This window comes from Eumetopias jubatus, unplaced genomic scaffold, assembly GCF_037043125.1.
Source record: "Eumetopias jubatus isolate StellerSeaLion01/CBP00866 unplaced genomic scaffold, mEumJub1_p1.0 scaffold_9, whole genome shotgun sequence".
Lineage (NCBI taxonomy): Eukaryota > Metazoa > Chordata > Mammalia > Carnivora > Otariidae > Eumetopias > Eumetopias jubatus.
Window position 1 is genome coordinate 102,121,479 of NW_028274815.1, and position 15,592 is coordinate 102,137,070.

At 40.5% G+C, this 15,592-nt stretch overlaps 1 protein-coding gene across 1 annotated transcript in view; it reads right to left on the minus strand.

Annotated features, from left to right (window-relative positions):
• Window positions 1-15,592, minus strand: part of SPTLC3 (serine palmitoyltransferase long chain base subunit 3) — a 152,165-nt gene that overhangs the window by 68,939 nt on the left and 67,634 nt on the right. Inside the window, exon 5 of the mRNA XM_028113001.2 lies at window positions 1,760-1,884. Within this exon, the coding sequence (XP_027968802.1) occupies window positions 1,760-1,884 (125 nt within the window). The remainder of the gene's footprint in view (window positions 1-1,759; window positions 1,885-15,592) is intronic.

Below are 15,592 nucleotides of genomic sequence, written 5' to 3' on the forward strand. Positions count from 1 at the left end.
ATAAGATGTTGGTTGAAAAAGGGGAAAAAGAAAAAATTCAAAAAAAAACCCCACTTAACTTTGAAAGACTAAATAAACATGGGAAAAAAGCCATGAATTCTATGTGCAGTATTCCCCTAGCGCTGGAGTTCTGCCATTCTCATTGATCGGTAAACTTGGTCTTGGCTGGCTGTTCTTGCTGATCTTCTGGGGGAAGGGCCTGTTGCCATGGTTCCCAAATGTCTTTGCCGGAGGCGGAATTGTCCTGCCCTTGCTGGGTCCAGGCTATGTAATCTGCTCAGGTTTGCTCTCTGGAGCTTTTGTTCCCTGCAAGCTTTCCGTACAGCTTTGGAGGATGAGAGTGAAAATGGTGGCCTCCCAATCTCCTGCCCAGATGAGCCGAGAGCTTGGGGCCCCACTCCTCAGTGTGCCTCCAGAGAAAAGCAGTCAATCACTCCCATCTCCCCAGTCTCTGGCCGCACTCCGTGCTCACCTGGCCTGTGACCGAGCATTTCTATCTCTGGTTCACAACCCCATGTGGAGTCTCCAAACCCAACAGATACCTGAGATGCGCTCCTGCGCCACTCCTCCCGGGGGAGGAAGGGGAGTCTCCCTGGATCTGCCATTTGTTGGGTCCCTGCTGGAGGAGCAGTGGCCCGACTGTGCTGTGGATCACAGTTTATGGCAACCCCGAGCTGAGAGCCCACGCCTCGGCTCCATCTCTGCAGCCAGCTTCCCTGCTCTGATACCTGGGAGCTCTGCTGCACCCCAGCACCCCCGGTCTTTCTGTGATCCCAAGGGTCCTGAGACCACACTGTCCCGCGAGGTTTCCACCCCCTGCTTAGCCACTGGAGTGACGTCCCTCAGCGGAGCTGACTTCTAAAAGTTCCGATTTTGTGCTCCACTGCTCTATCACTTGTCAGAAGCGGCCACGGAGGCCCCCTCCCCACCGTCTACCTTCCTGAATATCTCCTTGGAGTCACTTCTCTGCACCTCCTACCTTCCAGAAAGTGGTCGCTTTTCTGTTCAGAGAGTTGTTGCTATTCTTTTCTTCGATCTCCTGTTGAGTTCATAGGTGTTCAGAATGGTGTGATCCCTATCCAGCTGATTTCCTGGGACCAGACGAAATTTAGGTCTCCTACTCCTCCGCCATCTTGCTCCACCCACCTAGATTCAGTCCTTATGTCACCCACTTTGCACAGGCATCTTAGCCTTTCCCAAGAAGAGCTTGGAAGCAACTCGTTTGCCCTTCTTCATGTATGTGCATGTATTTTCTGTGGTATTCATCCTATTGTTTTTTGGTACATTGTTTCCCCCCTAGACTGTAAACAACATACATTTATAAGGCACAGGTCTTATTCATCTTTGTATGCACTGTATCTTGCTTTATATGAGGACAAAGTCATTTCTCAATAAGTGATCTGTTGAAAGAATAAATGAATGAGTGGCATGAGCAAAATGTTTTGTTCAAATAAATGCTCCATAAGCGTTTTCTACATTGTAAATGAGGACGTGGGAGACTGAAAATTTCATTGATGTTGCTAAACTATCATCAAAGATGAAATTTGACCCTCGTCTAGGACTGCAATTCTATAAACAGAATATCTTTATAAACAGATTTGCTGGACTAAGCTGGTATATTTATTTAAAAAGCTGGACATCCAATCAGATTTTCCTAGAAAAAGCACCTTCTCTGCCATACTTCTAATGAAGGACCTGCTCAGAGTTGTGATTCTTAGGAATAACACAGCAGAAGACAATTATATTAACAAATTCTCACCTTTCCGACTAGTGCAGGGATATTCATTGAGTTAGTTGCAAATCCCATCCCAAAGACCATAGCTGCTTCTACATTCAGGAACTTAGCCACAAGGTTCTCCAATTCTTCATGCTTATCCAAGGTTCCTGCACATGAAATGATGGGATGAGTGCATCTTCTCTTCTCAACAAGTTTGAAAACTCAAAATCCAGTGCATACCCATCACCAAAAGAAATGTGCTACACAAGAGAGTGTGTAGCAGGTATATTTGCCACAGCTGCAATCAAGAAAGAACCCACATGTCCACATATTGTAGAATGTACAAATTAAATACCTTGTGGAGTTATTTACATAGTGTAATTAAACACCGTAATGAGAAGGAACAATCTATTACCCTACACAACAAAATGAAAAAAATCTCACAAATATGTTGTTGAGTGCAAGAAGTCAGACACATACACTCATACAGGCTGAGTCCATTTATATAAAGTTTACAAACAGACAAAACTAACCTATAGTGTTAGCAGTCAGTATAGTGGTTGATTTCGTTGGGAGCACAAAGAGAACTTTGAGATTCTCTAAATGTTTTGTTTCTAGATTTGGGCGCTAGTTACACAGGTATGTTTGCTTTGTGAAAATACTTTGAGCTGTATAGTTAGGATTGGCCTATTTTTCTATATAAATATTGATAATGCAATAAAATCTACAAAAAAATACCACAATTTTTCTCTCCTCTCACCCTACCTCCCTCAAGTGATTAATTAAGTTATAACCCTCTCCAAGGGGCCCCACACTTAAATCCAAACAGATCCCATGATTTCTATAGATAATAGTAAATCTAGTTATAACTTATGTTAGTCACCATAAAATACATCATAGTTTTTGATGTGGTGATCCACGATCCATTGTTTTCATAGAACACCCAGTGCTCCATGCAGTACGTACCCTCCTTAATACCCATCACCGGGCTAACCAATCCCCCCTCCCCCCTCCCCTCTAAAACCCTGTTTGTTTCTCAGAGTCCATAGTCTCTCATGGTTCATCTCCCCCTCTGATTTCCCCCCTTCATTTTTCCCTTCCTTCTCCTAATGTCCTCCCTGCTATTCCTTATGTTCCACAAATAAGTGAAACCATATGATAATCGACTTTCTCTGCTTGACTTATTTCACTTAGCGTAATCTCCTCCAGTCCCATCCATGTTGATGTAAAAGTTGGGTATTCATCCTTTCTGATGGCTGAGTAATATTCCATTGTATCTGTGGACCACATCTTCTTTATCCATTCATCTGTTGAAGGGCATCTCAGCTCTTTCCACAGTTTGGCTATTGCAGACATTGCTGCTATGAACATTGGGGTGCATATGGCCCTTCTTTTCACTACATCTGTGTCTTTGAGGTAAATGCCCAGGAGTGCAATTGCTGGGTCATAGGGTAGCTCTATTTTTAAATTTTTGAGGAACCTCCACATTTTTCCAAAGTGGCTGTACCAACTTGCATTCCCACAAAAAGTGTAAGAGGGTTACCCTTTCTCCACAACCTCTCCAACATTTGTTGTTTCTTTCCCTGTCCATATACATTATTTTTTGAATGTTTAGTACAAGAACAACAATAATAAACTAATGTAAAATAGCTCATCAATATTTTTATATTGATTACATCTTGAGTAGTTTGATGTACTTACATCTGAGTATTGGAGTGGTTCTAGAATACTATTTTGGATATTTTGGGTCAAACAAAACATATTATGAAATTAAGTTTACCTCTTTTCTTTAAACTTTTTTTTTATGTGGCAACTAGAAATTTTAAATTCCACATGTGTCTTGCATTATATTTTTATTGGACAGTGCTGGGTACATGATACACTTGGCAGAACATAAAAATGTACAAGTGGAGAGATATTGTAATTTGCAACCACAGAACATAGAAGCAGATTTAACTCAGATTTAAATTAGAGGAATATTTTTAGCATATTCGGGACTACTATAAACATGGTTTCTTCAACTAAGGATCAACATATTTTACTAGTGTGTAACATATTTACATAGTGTGATACCAGAATTTTATTAAATTGGCAAATTATCTTGCTTACTGTGCTCAAATGGTGAAGGGTTAAACTTGAGAAGGCATGGACTAGTGAGTTCAAAGAGTTATTTTGCATTTGATATGAAAGAGGACATTTCATGGATCATCTTTGTCCTTCCTGAGTGGTCACATTGTCATACAACAGATGGCTGGTGGCCTTTCTTCTCAAACTAGAATTCATTTACCTTCAGATTGTCAGAAACCATAGTAAAACAAGTGTTCTAGCAGAATCAATTTTAGTGGGGTGGGGTGGGGAGTTAAAATTTTAAACTGTCATTTAAAACTTTATTATTTCTGTATCAAAGATACAGAGAAAAAAGAAATGCTAAAATTTAAAGAGAAAACACGGGCACATAATCACTCATCAGATTTGTTTTTATCTAATGGAGACTGCATCCCAAAGGTAATGGCCCCAAGGATAGGAAGTGAATAGGCCATTGGCCTGGGCATGACAGCCTTGGGTTCTGGCCTCAGCTTTTCCACTAAAGAGTGGCCTCTGGCTACCTCTCCTCGAAGTTTCCAGGGAGATTGGGAGAAGTGCTGTTTTAGGCTTCCCTGACGTTGGGGGTGGTCTTTCCTCCACATAGAATGGTCTTCTTTAAGGTCCCCCTCATTCTTTGACATCCACCTCATATGATGTCTTTTCTTAGATGCTGTTCTCAGTTTCCCCAGGCAAACTTGGTCATTTTCTTCTGAGATCACATAAGCCTCATTACATAATGATTATAGCATTTACTAAGTTGAACTTTCATGAGGCCATCTTCTCTACTACAGAAAGAGCCCTTGGGGTGCCGATACTGTGTGTAGGATGTTCATCTTGGCAACCACAGAGTACTGACACAGTATAATGCAGTACTCACACATAGTAGGTGCTTGTTGAGTTGTATGCTGTCTTTGATGGAGAAAAAAGACAGCACTAAGCCCAGAGTAGGGGATGTCACAGGGAAGAAAGTCAAGAGGTCACATGATGCTAGGGCAAAAAGGTGATTATGTAGTGAGCTCCACCTTGAAAACACCCATACTTGAAGAAGGCCTCCAGCAAGGATGGAGGGTGCCCAAATATTGCCACCTTGGTAAATTTCCCCATGAGCTTTTCCTTCCCAGAGGGTCAGGTGACAACTGCGTCCTGGCCCAGTCACCCAAAAATGAGTAGAACTTCACGGTGAGTATCTGGGGTATCTTCCTCCACTTTCATCTTCCCCATGTCTGCCATCCAGGGGTTTATCTATAACAGATGCATCACTAAAAGTCCTTAGGATAATGTAGAATGTGTTGTAAGCAATCAAACAGCCAACTAACTAGTAAGAAGCGGGTGTATCCAAGAACATCCTGAGAAAGTGCCCTCTGTGAGTCTTTATTATTAGCCCTGGCTTGCGGAGAGGAAGAAGAGAGGAAATGCTGATGTCCATATTAGGTCTCCAGATCCAGCCTTCTTCTGGATTTCCAGTGGTCAAGTAGATAGTAAACTAATATTCAAATATACTTATTTCTATGACCACATGTCTCACAGCTGAGTTATGAGTGGTTTTGCATCTAGGGTCTTATCTTCATTTGCAGAAAATAACAGTCCCCACTTGCAACCCCCATTTTTATAGAACTTCTCTGTTTGGTGCTCACAGCTCAAACTTAATAAACAGATATGAGAGAGTCCCAGGATGGCTGGACATTTTCTACATCAGGAAGCCATGCCTCTCAAAGTTAGACTGGGCTGTCTGGATGGGGTATTCATTAAGGAATACTGAAAAGTGTGGCTCATTTGTATTAATTGAGAGCTGCTTTCCTCCTCCTGCTCTTCACACTGAAGAACTAAAAATGTAGGAAGACCTTGGGGAAACAAAACACTAACAAAAACTTAATGAGCTTGCTTCCTGCAAACATTCAGGCTAGATCTTAATTGGGTGGAGGTGCCTGAGTCATACCAAGTTGCAGTTGGTGGTCTGAGTATTTGAGTGGTTCTAGAAATTATATTCAACATTTTGTCTTTGTTATGTAAATATGGGAATTTTTTTTTAATCCCAAGAAAGCACAGCTATAGTCTGAACCAAAGGTACAAATAAATTCATAGTGATTTTTATCTCTTTCTCTCTGACTTTAGTATTTTTTTTTTTTTTTAGCCTCTGAAGGTCAATAACAGCCACAAACTAGCTAGTGACAATGGATCTCCAAATTGCTATGTTGTGCCTACTTGTTCTTATCCTGGAGGTTTATTTATCCAATGGGATACTGAAAACCTGCTTTGTGAATCAAAGAACAAATATAAGCTGGTTGTATCCTCTTCCCAGCTTTCTCAACAGTATTTTCATGTGCCAAACACTGGGCTTGCTGTCATCAGTCAAATCATAAAAATCAGATGCAGGAGAAAATACCAATATTATGCTTATGGACTGTATACTTCTGCTGGATTTTTATTGATACGGACTGGTTCATACTTTTTAGTCAGAACATAAAGATTGCTGGCCTTCAAACTGATGCTGACTAATAGTAGAGTGTGGGTGTTATTAACAAGCTTATTTCACCACCACCAATTCTTTCTGTTCAGCACATGTGAAGACTATTTTCCAAACTGTGACTGTAGTCACTTTTTGTCCAGAATATCCTGTTTGTAGATTGTTTCTTAGACTTGATCTGGGAGCAGACTGGCATTTCATGACAACCTGCCAGCAGGCTCACCTGGCTGTTCCAATTGTGCCATGGATATCAGCCCACATCTGAACCACTTTGCTTGAACTGGGGATGTGGACGTGGGAAGTTAGGGGTAGACATTGACAATGTACTTGGTCTTCCTCAAGTTGAGGGATATACATAGGTGCCAATGTCAATGAAAGTTAATCTGTATTCTCAGTATGTTTGGATATAACAAGACTTTTTGTCTAAATGAAGTAAAAGAGACTAAACTTTGATGTACATTGATGTGCACTGGATTTGGAAATCTGGACAATTGCTAATAAATCTAGAGGATTCTTCTTCCCAAGTTGCAAAGAGGGCAGGTACTTATCTACAACAGCAAACATTTTATGGAGGGCCAGAGAGAAAATAGTTTGGACTTTGTGGGCCAGATGGTCTCTGTTACAACTATTCAACTCTGCTATTATAAAGTGCAAGCAGTCATAGACTATACACAAAAGAATGGCTGTGGGTGTGTACCAATAAAACTTTATTTATGGATACTGAAATTTGAATTCCATATAATTTCACATGTTGCAAAATAGTATTCTTTTTATTTTTTCAACCACTTAAAATTGTAAAAACAATTTGTGACGTGCAGGCAGTACAAAAACAGGAGGCAGCTGGAATAGTCTGGTGACCCTTGATGTGGATGGTCTCTGATTTTAGCTATGAACAGTATGGGGTAGTGTCAAGAGCTCTTTAGTAGGAATCAGGAGAACTGGTCTCTAGTTTTGACTTCTCAGCCTACTGACTGCAAAAACATTGATTGGCAGGTTATTAAAAAATCTCTATGTATCTCATATTATGTTATTTGTGTGGGTGAGAAGATGGTGGAAAATCTACATATTCTGAAATTCTATGAGTTTCAACTTTGTTCAATCATCCCAGGTATTCCCTTGCTGGCAAGTATTATACTTACATAAAATTATTGGGATATCTTGTTGAGTTGTTATGCTTGCTTGGCTTTGTTGAACCTACAAAGCCAAATCTGCACTTGCAGAAATATCTCTGCTAGTTGCAATTTGGCTGTGCTGTAATTTCTGTCATTGTCAAGCAAAGGGCAATTATCTTGTCAGAACTATAATGGGTATCAGGAAATTGCCAAAAGGCTTTCAGAAACAAAGATATACTTTCATTTTCCTACTCTCAAACAATTCCTCTGAGAGTCTGTTTCCTTTTAAAAATACTCTTAAAGGAAAATAAAGAGGCTTGAGAGAAATGGAATGAAATCTCATTAATCTGAATTTACAACAATTTGGTCAGAAAGGAACTGGCACTGTTTATGAAGAAGAGTTTTGCTGCTGTAAATTAAGAAGGTGAAACTAATTGATGTGGGGATGTTTACAGCTTATTTAATCGAATCCACTGCTTTAGAGTATGTTTATGGCATTGATTTGCATAAAACTGTGTTAATTAAAATTGCTTTTTTTAAAAAAAAAGAAAACAAGATCTCTACTTGGTAGCAATTTCTTAGAAACTGCTTATTCTCATAGGAACTTGAAAGCCATAAGATGATACTTATTTGAAATTGCTTTAATTTAGACATTTTGTAGATTCAGGCTGGCCCCTTTTGCAATAGTTCAGACTAGAGAGACTGTACATTTCCTGGATCTAGACACAAATATTTGAGAAAGAAACACAGAAAGAGCCTTGCTAATTTGAATGAAATGATAGCAGAAAACTTCAGGAAGATAAAGAGGGAGATGAATTATCAAATGATTTAAGACTATGTTCTCAAACTGAGAAATAGAAATTTCAGCAAACTGGTACATTACAACTAACATAAAAATCACATTTGAAACTTGGAAATGGAAAATAATTTCCCATTACATCCAGTCATATCAATTCCTAAGTTAATGTGTCCTTTCTGATGTTTTTAGGATGAAAATAATTGAAGGCTACTTCTGAAAATTGCAATTATAATTTGAATGAATATTCTCCACTAGGCAGTTTTGAGGTGTGCTTACTCTTTAGGTTTCCCTGATGAGCTGAATCAAGCACAAGGCTTTCCTTCTCAAAGGAAGAAAAGTCTTCAAGTAGAGATGAGCTTTCCTTGGCACAGAAGTAGTCTTGTGGCATTTCATGAGTTTGTTTTCTTAGAAGTGAACTTCTGACTAACAGTTGCTAGCAGCACAAAGGACTTATAGAGCATAGGCATTCAAATAATATTCTGTTAGTACACATCTGCTCTTAACCAGGAAAACAAAAGACCAAGAAACTAAACACCCTTGTAGAATAAAAGTGGCGGGAGGGGGAAGAAAGGAAACAAAAGTTTCTCTTCCGTTTGCCTGAGTTTAACCTTTCCTGGATTTGGAAATCTAGGGCAGCAATATGTGGCAGGATGCACTCAACAATCAAAACTAACTTGCTTCACTGATTTTCTGGCTTGTCTCTTACCTACTTTCCAGTTTTTATTTATAGACCTCATACCCCAGGCATATGTGGTATTCACTCCACAGAAAGTAAAAGACCATTGCATTTTGGAAAATGTTTGACTAATTTGGTCAAAAAAGGCAGGCATGCTAGATAGTATCCATTGGTTCCCAAAGTGTAGTCCCCAGAGCTGCAGCATGGACATTACCTGGGAAGTCATTAGAAATGTGAGATCTTGGGTTCTATTCCAGCTGGGCTGAACCAGAAACTCTGAGGGTGGGGCCAACAACCTGTATTTTTCCAAGCCCTGCTGGTGATTCTGATGTAAGCTAAAATTTGAGAACCACTAGTGTAAGCTCAAGAATCCACATAGCCTGTGGCAGGTTCCCTTCAGAAGACTGGAAAATTTGGTCAGTCTGATTCAGTGGGCAAGTCTTGGAAACGCCAGAACTATTTTCATAAGTCTGTGCCTTCATTTTAGACTCTGTTGACTTTTAAGGAAATAATTATCTATGGAAATATGAGCTCATTTCAGAAAAATCAGAAGATACTACAAAATAAAATATAACCATCTTTATCAATGCAAATATTCAAGTAAGATATATGTTTAAAAATGGATTCATAATAAATATACTGTTCTGTAACTTGTTTTATTCTCTTAACAATGTATTTTCAGTTTTCAGAAAATTGAAGACTAGGAAGGCATAGAGTTTATCTCAGGCCCTAGCTAGTTAAAGAAGAGAATGTGGATTTGAATCCAAGCAAACTAATTCCAGAGCCTTTGCTCTCAACCACCCTGCTAAGAAACTGCTTTATAATTTTGCATGGTTAAATAACATTGTGTTAAACAGATCTACCAAATATATATAATCAATTTCCTATTGTTGGAAACTTACTTATTTTCCCCCAATTTTTACTATTATTAAGCGTATTGCATTGATTATTCTAGATCATACATTTTAGAAAACTTATTCAAAAATTTTAAGGCAAAATTTCTCAAAACAAAATTGCTGAGTTAAATGGCTTTCTGTTGATACATTTTCAAATTGCCTTCCAATGTACTCTATCAACAGTATATAAGGGTGCCCTTGTCTTTTTTCTTTTTCTTTTTTTAAGATTTTATTTATTTATTTGACAGAAAGAGAGAGAGCACAAGTGGGGGCAGCAGCAGACAGAGGGAGAAGCGGGCTTCCTGCCAAGCAGGAAGCCCAATGTGGGCCTCGATCCTAGGACCCTGAGATCATGACCTGGGCCAAAGGCAGACAACTAACTGACTGAGCCACCCAGGTGCCCAAGGGTGCCCTTTTCTTTATTCCTTTGAAAATATGAGATATTATTATTTTTTAAAGATTTTATTTATTTTTTTGAGAGAGAGGGAACACCAGCAGGTGGAGGGACAGAGGGAGAGGGAGAAGCAGACTCCCTGCTGAGCAGGGAGCCCTATGCAGGGCTGGATCCCAGGACCCTGGGATCATGACCTGAGCCGAAGGCAGACGCTTAACCGACTAAGCCACCCAGGCGCCTCTAATGGGATATTATTTTTTTTTTTACTTTTGCCAATTAGGTGAAAAATGGCAACTCTGTGTCTTAATCATTCTTTGATTATTAATTATTATCTTCCACAGGCTCGTTGGACACTTACATTTCTTTTTTTTTCCTTAATTGTTCATTTGTGTACTGGATCTACTTTTTAATGTAAAATTTTCATTACACTATAACATACATGTAGAAAAGGAAACAAATTGTAAGTATTGAGCCCTATGAAGTGAACACCCACACAGATTACCGCATCATAAAAAACCCAACAACAATATAGACAGCACCCAAGAAGTCCCTTTGTTCCCCCTTCTGGTCACCATCTACTTCCTCTGAAGGGTAATTAACTATCTTATGCATTCTCAGCAGCTATGATATTGCTCCCAAAGGGTTGACAAGCTGTTCTTGGAGGAAGGGCAGATAACTTACTATGTATAAGGTACAGATATCCATGATCTACATAAACAGATATATACTTTATCTGTAATATTAAAATATCACAGGAGGGAGAGATAAAGAAAAGCTTGAGAAACATTATATAGTCCTGACTGTGCATGTTTTGCCTCTTGGCTTTCTCAAAATCTTGGCCCACTTCTTAAGTTGTAATGTTCTTTTTCTTCTGATCTGTAAGTCTTTACATGTTAAGAATGTTAACATTTTGTCTTATATTTTGCAAATAACTTTATCTAATTTTGTTCCTCAACTTTTAACTTTGTCGACATGGTTTTTATGTAGAGAAGTTTAAATGCTTCATTGTGTTGGCTCTTTCCCCCTATGATTTCTGGGTGTGCTTTCTCTGGTTCTCCGGAGCGTGAGGACACAGGAGACTACTGTCTGAATCAGGCTTGACTAATCTGAAGGGCAAGTCATTGTGTCTGAGGTTGGGGTGGGAGCAAGCTGTCTTTCCTCTAACAGGGAAGAGTGCCTGTTATCCATGGACAAGGGTGGCCTGTGTTGCAGGGAGTCAGTCTGGAAGTCATTTCAAATGGATCCCTCCCACTAAGAGGACATACTGCCAGGTAGGGTGACTTAGGTAAGGTGAGTTCCACCGTCGGTCATTATGGGTTATAGAATTAAAGGGTGATTATAAGCGACAAGCTAGAGAAGAGCCTGCTGTGGGTGAATGTTTATTTCTCCCGAAAATTCACATTGGAAACCTAATAGCCAAAGTGATGGTAATAGGAGGTGGGGCCTTTGGGAAGTGATTAGGTCATAAAGACGGAGCCTACATAAATAGGATTAGTGTCCTTATGTATAAGGCCCCAGACAGCTGGCTCGTCCCTTCCACCATGTGAGGGTACAACCAAAAGTTTGCACCATGGAAAAGGGCCCTCACCCGACCATACTGGCAGCCTCCAGAACTGTGAGAAATGAACTTTTTTATCACCCAGTCTGTGATATTTTGTCACAGCAGCCTTAAGGGACAGAGAGGTTGTGCACATCAAAGGAGCTACAGCTTGACGATCTTAGCAGGGCCCTAACCAAGGAATGCATACAAGTGCATTTTGTATTTGAATTGTTGAGGTCATTTTACTCTGTTCATTTGTTCATTCATTCATCACTTCCCTTATTCATTCAGTTTCCATTTTACTTATGTAGTTATTTCTGGTGGTGGTTCTTATTTTTTGTATTTCAATCTCAAATGCATTTGCAATTTAGACAAAAGGAATTTACTGAGATATAATATGTGAGGTAGGGATCTAACTTATTTCCTTCTGTGATCAGCTGGTTATCATAATACTAAATATGACATAATTGGTCCTTTTCCAACTGATTTCAAAATTGTTCTTGTTGTATACTAATGAGTATTCCAAGTTGTGTCTGTCTCTAGACTTCCATTTAGACAACCCACTCCTTCTCCCCATTTATTAATGTCATTGGGATGGTGTTCAATTCACATATTCATTTGGAGAAGTACTGATAGAAATATAACACCAGGTCATTCCCTTCTAGGATTTGCTATCTCGATTTTTTCGAGTTTTCTCTTAAGTCTTTTATGAAAGTTTTATAGTTTTCTTCAAATAGTTTCTAGGTATCTTCAACAGAATTCCCTAGGTGTTTGTTAGTTTTGTTCGTATTTATTAATAATATAATTTCTCCAGGGGCGCCTGGGTGGCTCAGTCATTAAGCATCTGCCTTCAGCTCAGGTCATGATCCCAGGGTCCTGGGATCGAGCCCTGCGTCGGGCTCCCTGCTCAGCAGGAAGCCTGCTTCTCCCTCTCCCACTCCCCCTGCTTGTGTTCCCTCTCTCACTATGTCTCTCTCTGTCAAATAAATAAATAAAATCTTTAAAATAAAATAATTTCTCTAATATATCTTCTGATTGCTAATTACTGACTTTACTATATGAATTTTAAAAGTTGCTAAGTCAAGCAGAGAAAGTCAATTATCATATGGTTTCACTTATTTGTGGAACATAAGGAATAGCATGGAGGACATTAGGAGAAGGAAGGGACAAATGAAGGGGGAGAATCAGAGGGGGAGATGAACCATGAGAGACTATGGACTCTGAGAAACAAACAGGGTTTTAGAGGGGAGGGCGGTGGGGGGGGATGGGTTAACCCGGTGATGGGTACTAAGGAGGGCACGTACTGCTGGAGTTCTGGGTGTTATATGGAAACAATGAATTGTGGATCACTGCATCAAAAACTAATGATGTATGGAGAGAGGAAAGATGGCAGAGGAGTAGGGGACCCTATTTCAACTGGTCCCTGGAATTGAGCTGGATATCTACCAGACCACTTTGAGCACCCACGAAATCATCCTGATATGTAAGAAGATCTGGATTTCTACAAACAGAATATTGTGGGTGGTTGGTTTTGAGGTATGAAGCAGGGAGCCCTGATTCCGCTGGCAGATATCGGAGGATAAACGGCAGCGGGAGGGAGGCTGGCTGTGGGGAATCCTACACTGCCGGTGAGCGACAGCCTCACGCGCTGGGGACGGGGCACAGACTCACAGACCAGTAGCGGCGGGGAAAGGACTTTAGGGCAGCCCCCAAGGTGGAAACCCAGAGCGGCGGGGTCGTGCCTGCAAACTGGGAGTGGCTGGTGGTTTTAGAAGCACAAAGGGCAGAGACATGCCCCGACCTGGAGGCAGGACTGGGGGCACTGCGGAGGGGCTCACAACCTAGGATGCTGCAGTTTATAGCAGCATGGACAGAAACAGAGATAGTGTGGCCTGGAGAGCTCACTGAAGAACAGACTACAATCTCTCTGCTCTGAGGCAGGGGGTTGGAAATGGTCTCTTCTGCTCTGACTTGTGGAGGAAACATGGAAAGCTGCCATAGAACAAAAGCCCCCAAAACTGATTCCCACTGAGCCCATCCCCTGCCACAGGGGGGCAGGGCAACTCCAACCAAACAGGGTTGCCTGAGTAACAGCGTGGCAGGCCCCTCCCCCAGAAGACAGCCTGGAAAACAAGAGGCTAGCAACCCTAAGGTCCCTAGAAAACAGGTGCATCTTGCTTGGATTCTGGTCAATAATTTGGACTCTATACATTCCCTCAACGACCCATCAACAGAATGACTAGGAGGAGGAGCCCCCAAAATAGAAAAGACTGAGAGATTATGACTTAGGCTGCAGATTTACAAATGGTTGCAGATATAACCAAGATGTCTGAGATGGAATTCAGGCTAGCAATTGTGAAGACAATAGCTAGAATGGAGAAATCAATTAATGGCAACTTAGAGTCTCTAAGGGCAGAAATGAAAGCTGAATTGGAAGAACTTAAAAATGCTATCAATGAGGTCCAATCCAAACTAGATAATCTAACAGCTAGGGTAAGTGAGGCAGAAGAACGAATAAGTGACCTGGAAGACAATATAAGAGATAAAAAGGGAAAAGAGGAGGCCAGGGAAAAACAACTCAGAATCCATGAAAATAGAATCAGAGAAATAAGTGACACCATGAAGCATTCCAATGTCAGAATAATTGGAATCCCAGAGGGAGTGGAGAGAGAGGGAGCACTAGAAGATATATTTGAGCAAATCGTAGCTGAGAACTTCCCTAATCTGGGGAATAAAATAAACATTCACGTCCTAGAGGCAGAGAGGACCCCTCCCAAGATCAAGGAAAACAGGCCAACACTCTGGCATGTAATAGTAAAACTTGCAAATCTTAGAACCAAGGAAACCATCCTAAGGGCAGTTAGGGGGAAGAGATTCCTTATGTACAGAGGGAGGAACATCAGAATAATGTCAGACCTATCCACAGAGACCTGACAAGCCAGAAAGGCCTGGCAAGACATATTCAGGGTACTAAATGAGAAGAACATGCAGCCACGAATACTTTATCTGGCAAAGCTGTCTTTTAGAATGGATGGAGAGATGCAGAGCTTCCACGACCGGCAGAAACTGAAAGAATATGTGACCACTAAGCTGGCCTGCAAGAAATATTAAGGGGGTTCTATAAAAGGAGAAAGACCCCAAGAGTGATATACAACAGAAATTTACAGGGACGTCCAATGTATAAAAACAACGTCTTCACAGGCAACATGATGACAATTAATTCATATCTTTCAATAATCACCCTCAACGTGAATGGCCTAAATGCTCCCATAAAATGGCACAGGGTTGCAGATTGGATAAAAAGATAGGACCCATCCCTATGCTGCCTACAAGAGACTCATTTTGAACCTACAGATACATCCAGACTGAAAGTGAAGGGATGGAGATCCATCTTCCATGCCAGCGGACCTCAAAAGAAAGCTTGGGTAGCAATTCTTATATCAGACAAATTAGATTTTAAACTAAAGTCTGTAATTAGAGACACAGAAAGACACTATATCATTCTTAAAGGGTCTATCCAACAAGAAGATCTAACCATTGTAAATATCTATGCCCCCAACAACAGGAGCAGCCATCTACATAAGCCAACTGTTAACCAAAATAAGGAATCATATTGATAACAATACGTTAATTGTAGAAAACCTCAATACTCCACTCTCAGCAACGGACAGATCATCTAAGCAGAAAATCAACAAGGAACAAGAGCTTTGAATGATACACTGGACCAGATGGACCTCATAGATATATACAGAACATTCCACCCTAAAACAACAGAGTACTCATTCTTTTCGAGCGCACATGGAACTTTCTCCAGAATAGACCTCATACTGGGTCACAAATCAGGTCTCAACCGATACCAAAAGATTGAGATTATTTTCTGCATATTCTCAGACCACAATGCTTTAAAAC